This window comes from Molothrus aeneus, chromosome 20 (genome assembly GCF_037042795.1).
Source record: "Molothrus aeneus isolate 106 chromosome 20, BPBGC_Maene_1.0, whole genome shotgun sequence".
NCBI classification, from domain to species: Eukaryota; Metazoa; Chordata; class Aves; order Passeriformes; family Icteridae; genus Molothrus; species Molothrus aeneus.
Window position 1 is genome coordinate 10,029,585 of NC_089665.1, and position 18,028 is coordinate 10,047,612.

Genomic DNA, 18,028 nt, shown 5'->3' on the forward strand with positions numbered 1-18,028 from the left:
CCCAGGCAGCTCTGTGCTTGTAATTTCAGCAAGAACAGAGCGACGTCCCTGAGGGACTTTGCTATTTCCCCAGCCACCATCCACTCCAACGCTGAATGAGAGCAGGGAAGGAGAGAAAGATGATGGCACAAGGCTCCCCAGCAGCCTCAGCCTGCCCTGGGAACGCAGGGAAAAGCTCATTCCAGCTTTAATCAGACCAGTTCAAACATTTCTCCTCAAGTCCAGCAGAAGACAAGGCCGCAGCGACCCCACAGACACCATCAGGGGTAATGTGCAAAAATCCTATTCCAAACCTTCCCCCCTGACAAGGTGCACGCAGGAAATGGTGAGGAAAACCTCTGTTTCCTTGCATCCATACCCTGATGGGTTTAACAGAGCCTTTGCAAACCTTAAGCTGCGATTTTAGGAAAATACAGTTCAACGACACCAAGAAATAAAAAAAAATGATACCATCACTTAGAACTGTTCAAATTTAAATTACTTTGGAACATTCACTTACTAATTCCCACAAAAATAACCACCACATCTTCTAGCGGTTCTCTTTACTCTGCAGTCATTCCAAAGCTGCAATTTTTTTGCACCCAGAAAAACCAAAGTCTCCTCCTGCTTGAGCTCCAGGAGTGCTTCTGCCACCCCCAGCATCAGCTCGTTGTAACTCTTGAGTAAATCCTGCTCTAGAGAGGGAGGTTCCACACACCTTGATACAAATTGTGTAGGGAGGACGGAAATGGAAGCATAAACCAGATTTTTCTGTGGTTTGGGTTTTTCTCAGAAAATGAAAATATTTCTATTTAGTCTTGTAAAACACATTTTGCTCAAATACAAACTCCAGTTACCTGGAACAGCTGAATGAGCATTTTCTAATTATGAAGGAAGCCCAGCATAGGCACAGGTTTGAAATGGAATCATCATTTACTAGGGAAGTTAAAATACCCATTGTAGGGAAGGTATTAATTTTTAATGAAACAAAAATCTCATTTTCAAGAGCGAGATTCCATCTGTGAAAGGCTGAACGGACAGATTCTGTGCCCGGCTGGCAAATTCTCATTACAATGGCCAAACCCAGCCCAAAGCACAAGGTCCTGTGGGGCAGGGAGGGAGCAGCAGCAGGGAGGGAAGGGGCACTTGCCTCGTTTCCTCCTGGCAGCCTGTTCATGTGCACGAGCTGGCCCTGGTCATCCAGCACCAGCTCCGTGTAGGTCAGGATGTCAGAGGGCAGAGGTGCTGGGGGCAGGAAGGCGTGCTCGTTCATGGAGTTCCACAGCTTGATCAGGGACTGGGGGCACAGGGGAAATCCTCGTTAGCAATGACACCCATAAATATCTATATTCAATATTTATATTTCAATCTATGTAATATTTACATTAATATTATTATAAATATAATAATATTATATTAATATAATAATATTGTTATATAATAGTATACAAATAGAAATATAGTTATAGTACATAATATAAATATCATATAGATATAAATAATATATATATAATTTAAAATATAAATATTTGTTATATCATACATAACGCAAGTTATATTTACGTTATATCGCATATATCGTAAATATAACATTATATCGAATATAACATAAATATCTACGTTAATATTTATATTATATTTCAATCTACTCCAGTGTGGTATTCCCAGCAGAATCTGGGGCTATTCCCAGCTCAGGACACCCTGAAATATCCCTCCTGCCAGCGTGACTGACAGTGCTCCAGGGAGAGCACCTGCTCTGGGATTTGAATTGGGAAACAGTTTCCCCCAAAGTGAAATGGGAACGAGGTGGTTGGGGATAGAACCCAGCAAATCAGAAACATCATCTAGGAAGGGCAGATGACAAGGTGGGAAAGCAAACAGCAACAAGAGAGGGGAGATGGTTTATGTTTCACCCTCCACTGTTTGACTCACTCATGGAACTCCAGTTTATCCTAACCTCACTCAAAGTGGATTCAATCCATAGCTGATATTCCCTGGGGATCACTGGCAGCCACTCCAGGTCCCTGGCTCCCCTGACAACCAGGATGGCAAAGAAAGGAACAACAAGAAGAGCCCAAAGAACACTCACCTGCCTGAACATCTCAGGAATGTCATAGACATAGGATGTCCCTAAAGTTTGTGCCTGGAACCTCTTGGACTGCAGCAGGTCCTTGGTCACATAGGGAGTGTTGATCAGCATCCCATGGAGTGGTCCCTGCTTGTCTCCATATGCCTGGAACATGATCTGCAGGACAAACCAGGGGTTCTGTACACAGAGCTGATCCAGCCCTCAGCAAAAACCCCCAGGCTGCTGCAGCCTGCCTGTCCCTGCCCTCTGCAAGGCTGCTCGTGCTGGCACAGCCAGGCTCCATCACACCCTGCTGCCCTTTGGGGACGCCTCAGCACCGTCCCCGCACCATCCCAGACTCACTGCCACAACCCGAGGAGCCCAGAGCACACAGAGCCACATCCCCAGCACAAACTGGGCCCTGAGAGGAGCTCCCAGTCCCCAGCAGCTCCCCTGAGCCCCTGTCTGTGCCCATGGATGCTGGGAGCAGCCAGGAGAGCTCTGTTATTTATGGATGGGGATCCGCGGCTGCGCCCGCCAGCCAGGTCAAGACTTGCATATGTCATGGGGCTTGAAGTTTTGATATTGTAAGTTTAAAAGATTTTCCCAGAGTAGCAACATGAATTATCAACTGCTGTGCTTCATGGCTCTATATATTCTGGGCAGGCAGGACTTGGGAGGGAAGCTTTCCAAGGGAGATACAGGAGGAGATAAAAACGGGATAAAAATGCCTTAAACGGCCCAAAACACTGCTTAACAAGGACACACCTGGCAGGAGGGACATGACCAGGATGTGTTTAACAGAATTCAGCTAATTGAAGAGGAATTAATTGAAGAGTTACACAAAATTCAGTAAAGCCTATTTTTATTTTTAGAAAAAACCAGCAGTTTATGCTCTCTTCAGGCTGCACAAACATTGATTTGGGAGGCAGCTTCTTTAATGGGAGAAGCATTTGTTCAGGGTAATGAGTGTTTGTGACAAAGACTGTCTTGGGATCTGCCAGGATCTGCACTTGGAAATTCTCCTTAAATCTCTGGAAAGCTCCACAGCAGCTCTGAAGGGAACTGGAGAAGTCTGTGCTGAGCACCACCACTTATCACTACTGAGAAACAAGAGATCAGGGTCATTCTCTCACCATGAAGCCATCCTCCCATTCTTCAGAAGTCATGAAAGTACCCAGCACATCAGTATTATCTGAATTTTTTTTGAAAGATTTCTCGAAGTTTAAAAGAACCCTCTGGAAACACAGGAAAAATTCCCCAGATCTGAACTCATCCTATAAACCTCCATCATGAGGGGGAAGCTCCCTAAAAATATCAGTATATTTTTTAACTAAAATGTGTTTAATATTCTGGAAAACAAATCAAATTTAATACTGGAAAGTTGCTAAAGCCTCACACACCCACACGAGCCCATTCCCCAAGCTTTAAATAACAAAGCTCATCAGTTCAGAGTTCACTTGTGACCTTCACGAGTGACTGACCCAACTCAAGGGTTAAGCTGAGCTGCTGGAGATTATTAAAATGTTCTTTTCTTTCCTCATCTCCCCTCAAAGGCAGGAATGAGGTAAAACACACTGACACTATCTGCTCTGGGATCTCAGAGCTGGATGGACTCCATGGCCAGCAGCTCGCTGGAAAAATTAAAAGGAAAAAGGGGGAGAAAGGTGACTCAGCACTTTGTGTGCTGCATTCACAGTGCCCAAGTGATTTATTCTGCTGCTTCTCCTGCCTGGCAGAGAGATGATTACAGAGGGAGATGTAAACATTTCTCTATTTAAATATTTTCCATGCATCCCATGCTCCATGGATTTTAGCATATGTAGGTATTTCAGTTAACCACACTGTTCCCACACCATGGAAAACAGAAATACCACAACAGCCACAACCATTCCAAAAGAGCCCATTACGCTTCAGAAAAATGATATAAAAGCACCTTCCATAATTTTACATCTTCCTACCCAGGTCATCCCTGATATCTTTAGAATTTAAAGGACACATTCAAAGATTTTCTTCTATCTACTCAGGAAAATGTATAATTAATAATATTTTTTATTACAACCTACAGGATGAGCATCAGCAGTGATTCCTTTTCTAGTACTTTTTTGAGCACTCTGAGGAAAATTGTTTGGGAAAACAGCTGCCCAAATGACTGAGGGCACAAAACAACCAGAAATCCTGACTGATTTAATTGCTTACATTGTCACATCTGCTGCTGCAAGTTTATCTTTACATTCTCCTTCCTTTGGCTAAGCTCTTTGTGTTAAATTAAAACGTATTGCGGGGCTTGAAGCAACCTGGTCTAGTGGAAGGTGTCTGTGTGAGGATGTGCCACTTCATCGCTGCATTGCCTTCATTTTCTTGTGCCCTTCAGCACGGAAAGTTTAAAATTCCCAGCATCCAGGACTCCAATACCCATGCCCAGGGCAGGGGGCTGGAATGGGATGAGCTCCAGGGTGCCTCCCAACCCAAACCCTTCTGTGATTCCCTGGGAACACCACAACCCACAGAGGAGCTCCACCAGGTGGAACGTGTCCCCTTCCCGACCTCCCCACCCAGCCCTGCGTCCCCAGGGACGTACCTGGCCCGTCCTGGAGTCTGTCACCTCCTTGTAGAGGCTGATGTCCAGGTAGTAGCCCGACTCGTTGGTGAGGAAGAGGCGGATGGGGATGGCCTTCCCCGTGGGCGTCAGGCGGATGTTGATCTTCAGCTCGGCCTGCAGGACCCGCAGCTTCCACAGGCGGCTGCCGTAGCGCATCACCATGGAGCGCACCGACTCCTCGATCTGCACAGGGGAAAAGCCTTCCTCAGCAGGGCTGGGAGCGGGCCCTGCCTGGGCCAGGGGCTCTAACGTCCCTTCCAACCCAAGGCTCTAAGGTCCTTTCCAACCCAAACCATTCTGGGATTCTTCCAAAAGCAGCTCCCATAGTGCATCACCATGGAGCACATCACCATGGAGCGCACCACCATGGAGCGCACCGACTCCTCGATCTGCACAGGGCAAAGGGGAAAAGCCTTCCTCAGCAGGGCTGGGAGCAGGCCCTGCCTGGGCCAGGGGCTCTAACGTCCCTTCCAACCCAAGGCTCTAAGGTCCTTTCCAACCCAAACCATTCTGGGATTCTTCCAAAAGCAGCTCCCATAGTGCATCACCATGGAGCACATCACCATGGAGCGCACCACCATGGAGCGCACCGACTCCTCGATCTGCACAGGGCAAAGGGGAAAAGCCTTCCTCAGCAGGGCTGGGAGCAGGCCCTGCCTGGGCCAGGGGCTCTAACGTCCCTTCCAACCCAAGGCTCTAAGGTCCTTTCCAACCCAAACCATTCTGGGATTCTTCCAAAAGCAGCTCCCATAGTGCATCACCATGGAGCACATCACCATGGAGCGCACCACCATGGAGCGCACCGACTCCTCGATCTGCACAGGGTGAAAGGGGGAAAAGCCTTCCTCAGCAGGGCTGGGAGGGGGTCCTGCCTGGGCCAGGGGCTCTAAGGTCCCTTCCAACCCAAGGCTCTAAGGTCCCTTCCAACCCAAACCATTCTGGGATTCTTCCAAAAGCAGCTCCCATAGTGCATCACCATGGAGCGCATCACCATGGAGCGCATCACCATGGAGCGCACCACCATGGAGCGCACCGACTCCTCGATCTGCACAGAGCTAAAAGCTTCCTCAGCAGGCACCAGGTTACCCAGGCTCTGTCAGATGGCCCTGCCTGGGCCAGGGGTGCAGTGAGATGGGCCCTAAGATCCCCTCCAACCCAAACCATTCTGGGATTCTTCCTGGATCCATCACTGCTCTGCATCCCTCCCATCCCATGGCTCCACATCAGCAGTGTGCCCAGTGCAGTTACAGGACCTTGGTGACCTGTCCCTCCTCATCCTAAGCCTTGAGGCAGGCAGGAACTCCACCTGGGGACTGATGTAGTGGGACAGTGCTGGATTCACATCTCTGTTTCCTCATGGCACACGGAACCACAGAATCATTAAGTTGGAAAAGACCTTGGTGATCATCAAGCCCAACCAGCACAGGGACCCCCTGCCTCCCCTGCACAGGCACCACTCACACCTGAGAACTACAGAATCCAGGGAAGCCAAATCCTTGGCAAGCAGTTTTGTAGCCCTTGTATGCACAATAATCACATTTCACTGCCTGCACGGAGCTTTAAATCAACAAAGCAATTACCACTTGGAGCTGGGCCTTCTGCTCTTCTATTAAACTTTATAAAATACCACTGTGGGCAAAGCACATATTAAAAGAAGGCAATTTATAGGCTGGGTTAAATATTTTTCCCAAAAAAAGTCTCTTTTGCACAGCAGCTCAAGCAAAAGTCATGGTTTGTATCTGAGGGCAGCCCAGCTTCCAGGGATGAATATTCCAGCTTCTTCTGAACTTCCTGGGAACCAACAGCTCTGGATGCACCAGGAAAGGTTCATCCAAAAGGGATTTAAGCCACCAATTTTTAATCATGATTTAAAAGTCAGCAAGCAAGAGAGAGTTATTTTGATACCCAATTCATCTTTATAACTTTCGGCTGTTCTCCTCAGGAAAGGTCAGCTCTCATCTTTGGGTACCCATGAACTGAATGCTGATTTCCAGCTAAATTCAGCCCGGGCTTGGGACTTGCTTTGTGGTGATTCTGCTAGCCACAAACATCCTTTATGCCTGAACACTTTCATTTGTGCATCTACAAAGCTTAACGTTCATTTATTTATAACGTTCATCCCTGTGGTTTTGTACCAGAGACTGAAAATGAGGCACTTTTTGTGAATTTACAGATTCTTTTTAAGCTCCTAATTTATCTCATGTTATATTTGGATGGAATCTCAACTTTTGCAACAAACAGAAGATCTGCTTCCTTATTAAAACTGTTTACCTCAAACACACAATGAAAAAATAGGTTTCATTTCAAACACAAAACATATTTCTAATAATTGTCCCTCAGTTTACACAGAGGAGCTGAGCTGCTCAACAAAACGGTTTTAAAGTGCTGGAGGGCAGGGTTGGGTGGGATATTGGGAAGGAATTCCTGACTATGAGGGTGAGGAGGACCTGGCAAAGGCTGGAAGTGTCCAAGGCCAGGCTGGATGGGGCTTGGAGCACCCCGGGACAGTGGAAGGTGTCAGGGTTGGAACAGGATGAGCTTTAAGGTCCCTTCCACCCCAAACCACTCCATGCTCCTGTGGTTCTATGAACAGAAAACCTTTTATTTCTGAGAAATGAAGTCCTGGAAAGACAAGCAGCCCCGAGCTGGACAGGAGCTCCCACCTTGGAGGGGTCCATGATGACGGTGGGCACGAAGTTGAGGAAGATGTGGTTGCAGTCCGTGCGCACGTTGGTGTTGTTGAAGGCCACCTCCAGCTCATCCATGGCCTCCAGCAGCAAACGTTCACCCTCGTTCTGCAGGTACTCAAAGGAGGCTTCCTGCCAGAAGCGCCAACAAAACACTGAGTTCTGACTCACAAATCACTGCCCCACAATGCAAGGTTTGGAGAACTGCAGGAGGGTGTGATGGAGGGGAAAATGGAGAGGAATTCTCCACAGTTTGGAGAACTGCAGGAGGGTGTGATGGAGGGGAAAAACCCCATGTACAGCCCTGGAGCAGACCCATCCCCAGCACAGAGCCAGTGCTCCCAGTGCCTGGATCCCACCCCTGGCTGCCTTGTGCCCTCCTTTAGCTCACAGTAAATCTGAAACCACACAGGGCAAGCCACTGTTGCCTCCAAATCTAAGGATTTATGACACTCATCTTGGGCCCTGAAAAATCTCCCTGGAGCACAGGAATAGCAGGACTCCAAAGGGGTGGTTCTGAGAGCAGCACCAGCAAGGAGAGGGCACCACCCCCAGCCCTCCATACAGGGAATGGCCACTTCTGGCTCCTGCAGCTCCCTAGGGTGACCCTGGCTTTACTCAGAGCCTTGCACAGGGACAAACCCACCTTGGTCACCAGGTCCGAGTGCCTTATGATGGCCCTGACGAAGAACCTGTAGTCTGTGACCTCCGTGCCCACCTCCACCTTGGCAGCCCCCAGGTAGAGGTGCATCTTGTGGTTGGCACAGGGGATGGCCGTCAGGTCAAAGTTCCTCATGCGGTTCAGCTCCAGCTGGAAGGCCAGGGCAGGCTCCAGGTGCCTGTAAATCCTGTCCTCCTCAAACTGCAGGGCCAGGGACACAGCACAGGGTGGGAAAGAGGGCATTGGAAAGGTGAAACACTCAGGGAAGAACTCCCACCACGCCCCTTATGAAATTTCATATTTAATTCAAACTCTAAGAATTCAAACAAATCCAACCCAGACTCTTCAATCTCACGCAGAACTGGGAGCTGTGAAATTGCTGAATAACACAAATTGCAGGGCAGCAAATTCTCAAGTCCACCCCCCTCAAAAAACCCTCTTTTCCACAGAAACCAGAAGGTTTTGTCCTGATTCTGAGTAGTGAGTCACTGCATGAAGGAAAGATAAAGCCAACACTTGGAGAAAAGTGTTAAAAACATCCAACTCACCTTATCCCGGGCACGGAAGGTGAAGAACTTTGGGAATTCCCTCTGTTTGAAAATGAAAACAACAGTGTTAGTGCCCCCAGAGCAAGCACTGATGTCCCCAGAGTGCTCTCAGGCCACTCCTGGGGCAGCACCACAGCACAGGAGGTGACACAAGCTGTTCCCAGCTACTTTCCCAACATCACAAAGGTGGTGGAAAATCAAATCACCCTCAAGGCAGCAGAGGCAGCTTAAACCTGCCCTCACTAATGCAAAAGAGGCTGCTTGATTGGCTTTTGATTATTATTGTCAACAGACAACAACAGATAACACACAAGTGTCCAGACAGTAGAGGGAAACTTTTCCTAGATCTGTTATGATTGAAATTCCAGTGGAAATGTCTGGAGTGATATGAACACTCTGTTATGGATGCAGACGTACACAGAACAATGATCTTATTCTACAGCTCTCTCCATACCATTACTGCCAGAAATACTCTCTTCCCAAGGAAACCTGGGAGCTGCAATCAAATCACTTTATTCTCCTGTAAGGAGCAGCAAAAAAATTACAAAAATCCCCCATCTACCACTGAGTTTCTCTGGTTTTCTGTTGCACAGATAAAACCCTGGCAGGACCTTGAGAGTTTTTTGAAATGTGGTACAAATCTTAGATGAAGAGAGGAGGCCTGGACAGCATCCTGTCCCTCCAGTTCCACCCAGGCAGATGCACCCCCTCCTCTGGAACTGGGGTTTTACTGGGCAGGGCTTTGGGCAGTGCTTGCACCACGTGGGAACTCTGCTGCCTGTGCTGAAGGTGACCTGGGGGGACACACACAACTCAGCAGAACTGGCTCACTAAGCAAAAAAAAACCAGGGAATCTGACCTGGAGACACGGAATTTCTGGCTCACATTCCATTACCCATGAAAGATGAAACAAGCCCAGCTGGAGGGAGTGTGACAACCAGTGACACTGCACGAGCCAGCACAGATTCTAAAGCTAAAAGGACTATTCCAGTCAGTCCTCTTCCTTCCCTCCTAGGTGAAACAGCCCCCAAACCTCACCTGATGAGACTCAGTTGAGCAAAACAACTTGTGTTTGCCTGGAAACCCTTCCAAAATAAGCAGTGGTACAAGAAATGCTGCCTAAAACTTCAGGCTCACTCAATATATCAATTGTCTGTGAGCCTCATCCTAGAAAAAACCTCTTCCATGTTTCCTGACTTCTCCCAGTCCCTCCTACCTGTCCCCCTCTGCAGGCTGCCAGCTTCTCCCACCATCCCCAGGCTCATCCCACCACTAATGGAATTGCTTCCAGGGCACCTCACTGGTGTGGTGGGCAAATATCATAATTAGATGTGCACACACACAAAAATCCTCAGTGCCCTGGTACCAAAATCCAAAAGAGTGCTCCATTTCCTAGGCAGAAGAATTATACCCCTGCTGTGTTCTAATCAACCAACCATCATCAAGACAATCAAAATAATTTGCCTAAATTAGCCAATCAAGACACCCTGCAAACTGCAGAATGCGAGAAGCTGCACCAGAAATCATCAGAGTTGATTATTATACTAATAATCACGTTAAAAACCTAATGAGATGAGGAAATTGGAAGCTTGCTGGAGCAACTCTCTATTACCTCAACATGCTGGGAACTAATTATATAGACTGTAATTAAAACAAAAACAAACCCGAGCCCAGGCCTGGCTAAGTTAATAGCTGGTCCAGTAATGAAGGGGCTGGGACAGCAGACAGTGACAAACACTGACAGAGCAGCTCCCAAGTGCTCCACAAACTCTGCAGCCAGGTGACCCCACACTGAGGGTCCAGGCACAGCTTGGGGATGGTTCCTCCTGTTCTGTGCCTCCTTTCTGACCTCTGGCACGTCCCACAGCACTTACGCAGCAACTCTCATCTTTCAACACCCATTCTGTCCTCCAAAACTTCCTTTTTCACACCTAAAGCCCAGATTTTCTTGCTGAATGTCCCAAAAGACTCTCCACAAAATCCAGTTTCCTAAGCTGTTGACTGACACCTCTGTACCTGTACAGTGAGCAACAATTCCCACGTGGTGCCAGGTTCAAACACTATTTCTGCTGATTTGTAAACCAGTTTTCCCTTCGTAAGCCTTCCCAGACCAGCTGAGTTGAGCACAAGGTGAATTTCTTGCACTTCAAATGCTCCTGACAACTTCCAGAATTGAAAAGTAGATACCCAGGAGATAAAAATCTGGTTTATGCCTTACACTGCCACCTAAACCAGACCCCACTGATGCCCAGGCCCTGGGGAAAGAAGCAATTCCCAGCAGTAAGAGCACCAAACAGGTCCCACACCACAAAACCACTCAGCAAAATTTAACCAGTCCCTCCAGTGACTCAAGTTATTCTAACACCAGTAAGAAGCCAAAAGAAATCACCACACTACAGAGGAAATACAAAGGTTTCACTGATAATTGCACTTTAGAACAGAAAGGGAACACAAGAACCACTGAAACACAAGGAAATCTCTGCAGTGTGGCTCCCTGAGCTCAGCCAGGTACCCAGGGACACTCAGAGCCCCAGGGTCCCTCTCAATGCCACGGGCACAGCCTGGGTTTGCAGCCAGATTTTCAAATAAATACTTGAACGCTTCACTTTGCCAGGGTGTGGGCATCAAATGCCTGCCTGAGGTCCAAATGAGAAGGCCAGAGCCCCCTGGGTGTCCCCTGGCCTCGCAGCAGGAATGCCACCCTGCTCCAGGCCCTTTTTACTTACATGGAATCTCTGATCCACCTCATAGTTGACCTGTTTCCTGAAGTCCTTACAAACGAAACATACACACATAGGAAGAAAAAAAAAAAAGCAGAAGACAGCTAGCAATTAGGATTAAAATCAAAAATCAATTAATTCAAGAATACAAGAGGCGTCAAGATTGCTTACAATTGTAAATTAATTCTCTTAAAGCGAATTCATGAAAACCATCTCAAGCTTTAGAGGACAAAAACAGTGAGGAGAGAACTAAATACAGTAAAATACAGCATTTAATCTGGGGGGAAAGCATGTCAGATGCCAATGGTACAATGAGCTAGAAACCAGGGAGGTGTGAGCATCAGGAGAGACGTGGAAATACCTTTTGTGCTACAAGGAACGTCAGCCTGCGAATGCCATGCTCAATCAGGACTGATTTCTGCAAAAACAAGGGTGCAAACAGTGACTGGAGTGCAGAAAAAGAACAGGTCAAAACAGGCTGGAGCCCTCTGTGAAGTGAAAAAGCTCTGCAGGTCCCTCTGAGTCCCTGCTCCCCTTCAGCCTCCCCGGAGCGAGGATTTCCCACCTGCTGCTGCTTCAGCAGCACAAACGCCCAAATCCCTCCCCCCTGGGCAGGGAAGGGACTGAGTCACAGAGCAGTGAGCTCAGGCTGAGCCTGGCCAGGCAGGAATGCAGCAGAGTCACTCCCAAATCGTGCAGGAAACATCCTTGCTCATCTGCCAGGATTGCCTTCCGAAGGGAGCACGGCGCAGACGGGGTAAGGTCGCGGAAGATGATGGAAAATGAGTTTTAAAGGAGCTAACCCATGGAAGATGTGGCTGATGGCTGCCTTTGGCACAGTGTGCTCAGTCCAAAGCACACACCCAGGCTCTCGGCCTGGAGAAGGCTTTGGGGGGGCTCATTGTGACCTCCCACTCCTTTAAGGGCATTAAAATAGAAGGGAGAGGGACTTTTAGCATGGGCAGAGAGGAACATGACAAGAATTAGAGGGACGAGGGTTAGATGGGATGTCAGGCAGGGCCTTGAGATCCCTTCCAACCCAAACCATCCTGAGACTCCAGGATTCCACATTGCAAAGGTGACACAAGCCAGATGTCAGTGATTTTTTTAAGCAGATCACAGGATATCCATGCTGGCTGCCTCTCCCTCACAGTCCCCTCTCAGAGGAGTGCTGCCATCGGGACTTGCCACAGCACTGATCCTCTGAAGCGCTAAGATCTCGTAATTCTCTTCTTTTTCAAACTTTCCTCCTTCCTCCTCCCTCTTCCAATTTAAAAGCAAGGAACACAAGAAGGAACAACAGCTCAGCTCAAGCAGGAGCAAACCAGCCCCTCTCTGCACAGACTGTGATGTTTTACTAAGGTTAAGCCCTTTGGAAATGAGCAGCAGTGACTATATTCATGGCAAGAGGAAGAAAATAACTTTAATAATGCCATGATTTAAAAAGCAAAAATTGTTATTGCTTTTAAAATTCCACAAGTGGCAGACAATAACAGCAGAGCAACAGGATTCTGATTACATGGTAATAATGTGGGTCTCCCAGCAAGGCCACAGCTATTAGAGAGCGATTAGCCATCAGCACCTGGAGAAACTCCATTTCCACTGACTGCCTCAATCTCCTCCACAAGTCATTTACAAGTATATGATCCTAATTTCTATTAAAAAAACCACACACAACATGCTGGGACTGGAAGATTATTTGGACAATTTGGATCAACCTATTTGATAGTTTAATGTGGTTTTAGATTTTTTTTTTTGTAATATATTTTATTTCTTTCTTTTTATCCCCTCCCATAAAACGCCTGGAGCATGATCAAGCAGATGAAAAGCAGAACTAGCTTTAATTCTTGGATTTGATTGTTTTCCTTGTTTAAAGAGACAGGAGGCTGCTGAAGCCATGTGGATGCCAGCCCCGTTTTGGAACCCCTGATTTCTGCAGGGTGTGTTCCCACGTCCCACACTCAGAAGCTGGAGGTGCAATGAGCTTTCAGTGCTCCCAAACCAGTGCAGCTCCACGATCCCAGCTCCTGGTGGGATTTTCAGCCCCACAAACCACTGGAGTTCTTCATACCACAGAAAAGCAGGTGCAGGCAGAGCCCAGAGTGGACACAAGGAGGCTGTTCCCAGCCCAGGCTGTCCCACAGCTGACCCAGCACTGACATTTGGGACTCCTGAAGTGCATCCCACACTAAGAAAGGTGCAACAGAACATGCCAAATAATTCCTCCTCGTGCCAGGAATGTTGTGTAAGGTGGATGCTCCAGCACCCTAACAAGGGCAATAAACCTAAATTTCATTAAGACTGTGGTGATACACAAACACAGGACATTTTAATGTCATTGTACATGGTTCTGTTGCTCACACAACAACTTTATAACCAGGGAGAGGGACAGAACGCCTTTTTCAGAGCGTGTGGAGACAGTTACTGAAGATTCACTGATGTGTTTAAAACCTTCCAAGTCTTTCATCCCATCAAAAATTAAAGTGAAGAAGTCCTGACCTGACAGATTAGAAGGAGAAACAACGACCTGGTGCCGTCAGGAAGGTGCAGCTACGCCCAAAGCAATGGGAAGGCTCCAGAGGGGATAAATTGAGCCCGTAACTGCAGCATGTTTGCTTTGAAACCAAACCAAACCACCCCAAACCTAGGGAGCACAGAGTTAGAGTTTCCCCGGGCTGTCCTGCAGATCCCAGAGGGGCAGAGGGGCTCACCTTGCTCTGGGTGAACTCCCTGAACATGGCAGCCAGGCCGTCGTCGTCCACGTCGCCGTCGGTTTTGATGGCCACGTTGAGGATGTGGATGGGCTCCTCCCGGGCACTCTGCAAGGACAGGGGAGGGTCCCCATGGAGCAGGAATTAACAGGGAGCACCTCCTAGATCCCCGTGGTCCCCACGGAGCAGGAATTAACAGGGAGCACCTCAGAACAGGCTCCCTAAACCCAGCTTTAGAGATGCTCTGGGGGAAAGGGCCTCAGCAGAGCGCCAGGGAAAACTCTGAGGGAAATCCTTGACCAGCCTCAGAAATCTGTAATTTCACACAAGTCAACGTCCACAAACATCAAACAGGAGCCTCCTTGGGAGATTTCAAGGATGAGACAGGGCACAGGGTCAGGGCCTCTCTTTACCAGATGCAGCACAAGGACACTAGAGGACTTTGGCATCAAGGAAAGTAATTAAATTAATCAAAGTGTAGGGGCAAAACAGTGTGAGTTTCCATACCTACAACAACATGAAATGATGTGGAAACATCAATTCCATTTGAGCTCCAAGAAATTACAAATTCAGCCTCCAGGAGCCTGTGATTAACTGGGAAAAACTGAGACTGGACAGGAAATTACCTTGGTGAGGTGAAGGGGAAGCAGAGAGAGGGATCTGAGGATATTAAGGTTGACAGTAATATTCTGGAAAAGGCTACAGTGCTTCCACACATCAGGATCAATGGATCAGAGGAAAACAAAGCCCTGTTCTGGACACAGGCTGTATTCCAGCAGAGCTTCCCACTCTTGTGGAGCAGCTACCCGTGTCTAAGGGAAACTGGACTTCCATCCCTATGGATTAGGGACCACCTGCCTCCTCTGCACCTGTTCCCACATCTCTGAACAAACTGAGCAGCTCCACTCAGCTTTTCCTCCCAAAAACAGTTCCAAGAGGCAGAACAGAGGGAAGAGTCGAGATTTAAGGGGACTGGGAAGGGTGTAAGACAGGAAACACAGCAAGTCAGATGGAGGACAAAGACAGCTGAAGATGCAGTTCAACATCCTGGTGCAGAGAGAGGGTCTGGAGACTTAATGGTGGGTTTAAACTCTGTTATGGTGCTGTGGATCCAGGAATTGTGCTGATGCTAAAAGCCATAAACTAAATTTACATGGAGAGCAAGAGCTGAGCTGTAGCTTTAGAGCAGAGCTGGAAGCGGCCGCCCACGCCGAGTCCCCTGCTGTGGAACAAGCAGGCAAATCACAGCCATAAATACACAAAGCTCCCAACTCCTGCTCCCAGCACTCAGCCAGGGAGGAGCATCCAGCCTCAGAGTACCTTCCAGAAAGAAAAACAACCCCTACCTTGTCCTCATCATACAGGGAAGCGTGGCCGGCCTCGGGGAACGTGGGGCTCTGAGGGGGAGAGTCGCAGAAGCATCCCATGACTTCATCAAAGATCCTGAAACACAGAGGAAGGAGCAGTGACCACCACACCACTGCAGCACACAGAGCACCCAGCACTGACCCCTCCAGTCCTGGCAGGACAGGGCTCCTTCCCCTGCTGGGCTCAAAGATCAGGAGGCAATTCCTCAAACCAGCGTCTGCACTGTCCAGCATTGGTCTGAGACCTCCTGGGTGCAGGCTGAGGGCTCTGCTGGGGGTTTGCCTGTCCCAAAAGGTTGGAAGCACAAAGAACTGCCCCCCACACACATCCACAGAGCATCAGGAGCCACCAGCACATTCCCAACCAGCAGAACCCAGGATGCTGATCCCTCTGTGTGCACAGCGCTCCTCCTGCAGCCTGGGCCACACGCAGGGATCCAAGCAGGGAAACACGCCCAGGACTGTGGGAATCTACAGAATCAGAGGGTTTTGGGAAAGCTGCAAAAGGCAGGCCTTAGATACAGTCGAACTGTGATTAGAGCTAAGCAGCAGCCATGGGATTGGTCAGCAAAAAAATTATTTAAACTGTAGAAAAGCAAAGACAAATAGAACAATGGTCTGTGTATTAACGCTTGTCTAGAATAACTCTCTAAGCTAGAGAAAAGTTTATCTAGCAAGATATTAGGAAGGTTAAAGCTTAATAATGGAGCTCTGTGCATTGTGCTTTAAGGCTTACAAGCAGGTATTGTATTTGAAATAAGCAAGCATTGTTTCAACCAAAGGCCCATGTGCTTATGGTGATTGGATAGAACTACTGTCAATGTGCTTTTGCTTTGTGGGATTGGTCAAGAAACTTATAAACTAAGTTGTAACATTAAGTTCTTTGTCTGCTGCCTGGGATGTGAGCTGCTGGCATCTTCCCATTGCCATAACCATGTAATGAGAGTGATGCTGGAAAATCAAACAGCTCGAGGCACGTTCCACAGCAGCCCCGTCCCGTTTGTGATCTGTAAATAGCCCCCTGCCGGCATCAAGGACCAGCCTAAACCTGACTCTAGACCTGGCAAAGCCTTTCCCCAGCTCTGCCAGGGCCCAGGTGGGGCGGTGGCCACAGAAGCAAGGCCCAGAGTGGGCACCCACCTGACGAAGTCCTCGAAGGTGCGGAAGGAGACCATGCCGCCCATGCGCTGGCACGGCGGCGTGAAGGAGTTGTCCAGCAGCACATCGCTGACACTGGCCACGTGAGCCATCCCATAGTGGTTGAGGTTGGAGGAGAAGGACATCCTGAAGAGCAAGGCAGCAAGAGCACAGTCAGCAGGGGCACAGCACTGGCAGCAGGTTTGGGCAGCGCCCCGAGCACCTGGAGCGCAGCTGGGTGTGACCGTGTTCACAGGGGTTGTAGGATGAGGGAGGAGATGAGAATGTTGACTCCGTGTTTCAGAAGGCTTGATTTACTATTTTATGATATATATTACATTAAAACCATACTAAAAGAATAGAAGAAAGGATTTCATCAGAAGGCTGGCTAAGAATAGAATAAGAAGGAATGATAACAAAGGTTTGTAGCTCGGGCTCTCTGTCCGAGCCAGCTGGGCTGTGATTGGCCACTAATTAGAAACAACTAACATGGGCCAATCAAACATCTACTTGTTGCATTCCACAGCAGCAGATAACCATTGCTTACATTTTTTCTTGAGGCTTCTCAGCTTCTCAGGAGGAAAAATCTTAAGGAAAGGATTTTTCATAAAAGATGTCTGTGACATCTGGGCAATCCCTGCTGGGTTGTTCAGCCTGTCCAGAGCCCCTGCCATGCCTCTGGTGCCAGCCTCCCTGTATGGGCAATCCCTGCTGGGTTGTTCAGCCTGCCCAGAGCCCTGCCATGCCTCTGGTGCCACCCTACCTGGATGTTGTGTCAGTGACAGGAACACCCAGAGTTAGCAAATAATGCTATAACCCCTTAAAACAGGTATTTCTCGAGATGACAGGAGAATTCTGACTGAACTTTTCTCCTATTTCTCCTCCTGTCTTTATTTGTTGCTTTACAGGTGGAACATGATTCAAGCAGCAGCAATTCTGAGATTTGACACGTGAAGGATTCAGTACATTTTTACAAAGGATATATTAACTTATTGATTCCATGATTTTTCTGATCCTACCACAATTTTCACTCCTCAAATGCAGCATGGTACAGTGGCTTGTCCAAAATTCTCTGCTGAGTCTTACCCTCTCATTCCCACCCTCCCTGTTCAACAGCTGGATGTGGCACTCAGTGCTCTGGGCTGGGGGATGGCAAGGTGGGGATCAGGCACAGGTTGGGCTCCATGGTCACGAAGGTCTTTCCCAACCTCACTGATTCTGTGATTTTTATGTTTTTTTAAAGATTCACAGTGCCACAGAGTCGAGACTGGCAGAGGAAGCTTCTCCCACAGGAAAAAGCACAAAATGAGATTGGACTTTCGTCTGGTGACCACAGCTGGGGTCTGCCTTCTCTGCAATAATTATCACCAATTTCTGAGCTGTACTGCAGGCTCAGTTCAGACTCCCTTCCAGAGCTGCCCGCAAGGTGGTGACACTTCTGAAGAGACCCAAGCAGGGAGCTGGCCCTGGCACCTCACTTGCTCTCCCTGGGCTTGGGGACACGTTAATTTTGCTGCCAAAATTGGAGGAGATGGGGGAAGAAAGTCA

At 48.3% G+C, this 18,028-nt stretch overlaps 1 protein-coding gene across 2 annotated transcripts in view; it reads right to left on the minus strand.

Annotated features, from left to right (window-relative positions):
- Positions 1-18,028, minus strand: part of ACACA (acetyl-CoA carboxylase alpha) — a 103,680-nt gene that overhangs the window by 42,592 nt on the left and 43,060 nt on the right. For both annotated transcript variants that reach the window (XM_066563406.1, XM_066563404.1), the window contains 11 exons: positions 16,484-16,627; positions 15,323-15,419; positions 13,977-14,084; positions 11,627-11,683; positions 11,272-11,316; positions 8,546-8,587; positions 7,983-8,198; positions 7,313-7,468; positions 4,629-4,832; positions 2,069-2,224; positions 1,130-1,276 (listed from right to left, as the gene is read on the minus strand). In XM_066563406.1, the coding sequence (XP_066419503.1) occupies positions 1,130-1,276; positions 2,069-2,224; positions 4,629-4,832; positions 7,313-7,468; positions 7,983-8,198; positions 8,546-8,587; positions 11,272-11,316; positions 11,627-11,683; positions 13,977-14,084; positions 15,323-15,419; positions 16,484-16,627 (1,372 nt within the window). The remainder of the gene's footprint in view (positions 1-1,129; positions 1,277-2,068; positions 2,225-4,628; positions 4,833-7,312; positions 7,469-7,982; positions 8,199-8,545; positions 8,588-11,271; positions 11,317-11,626; positions 11,684-13,976; positions 14,085-15,322; positions 15,420-16,483; positions 16,628-18,028) is intronic.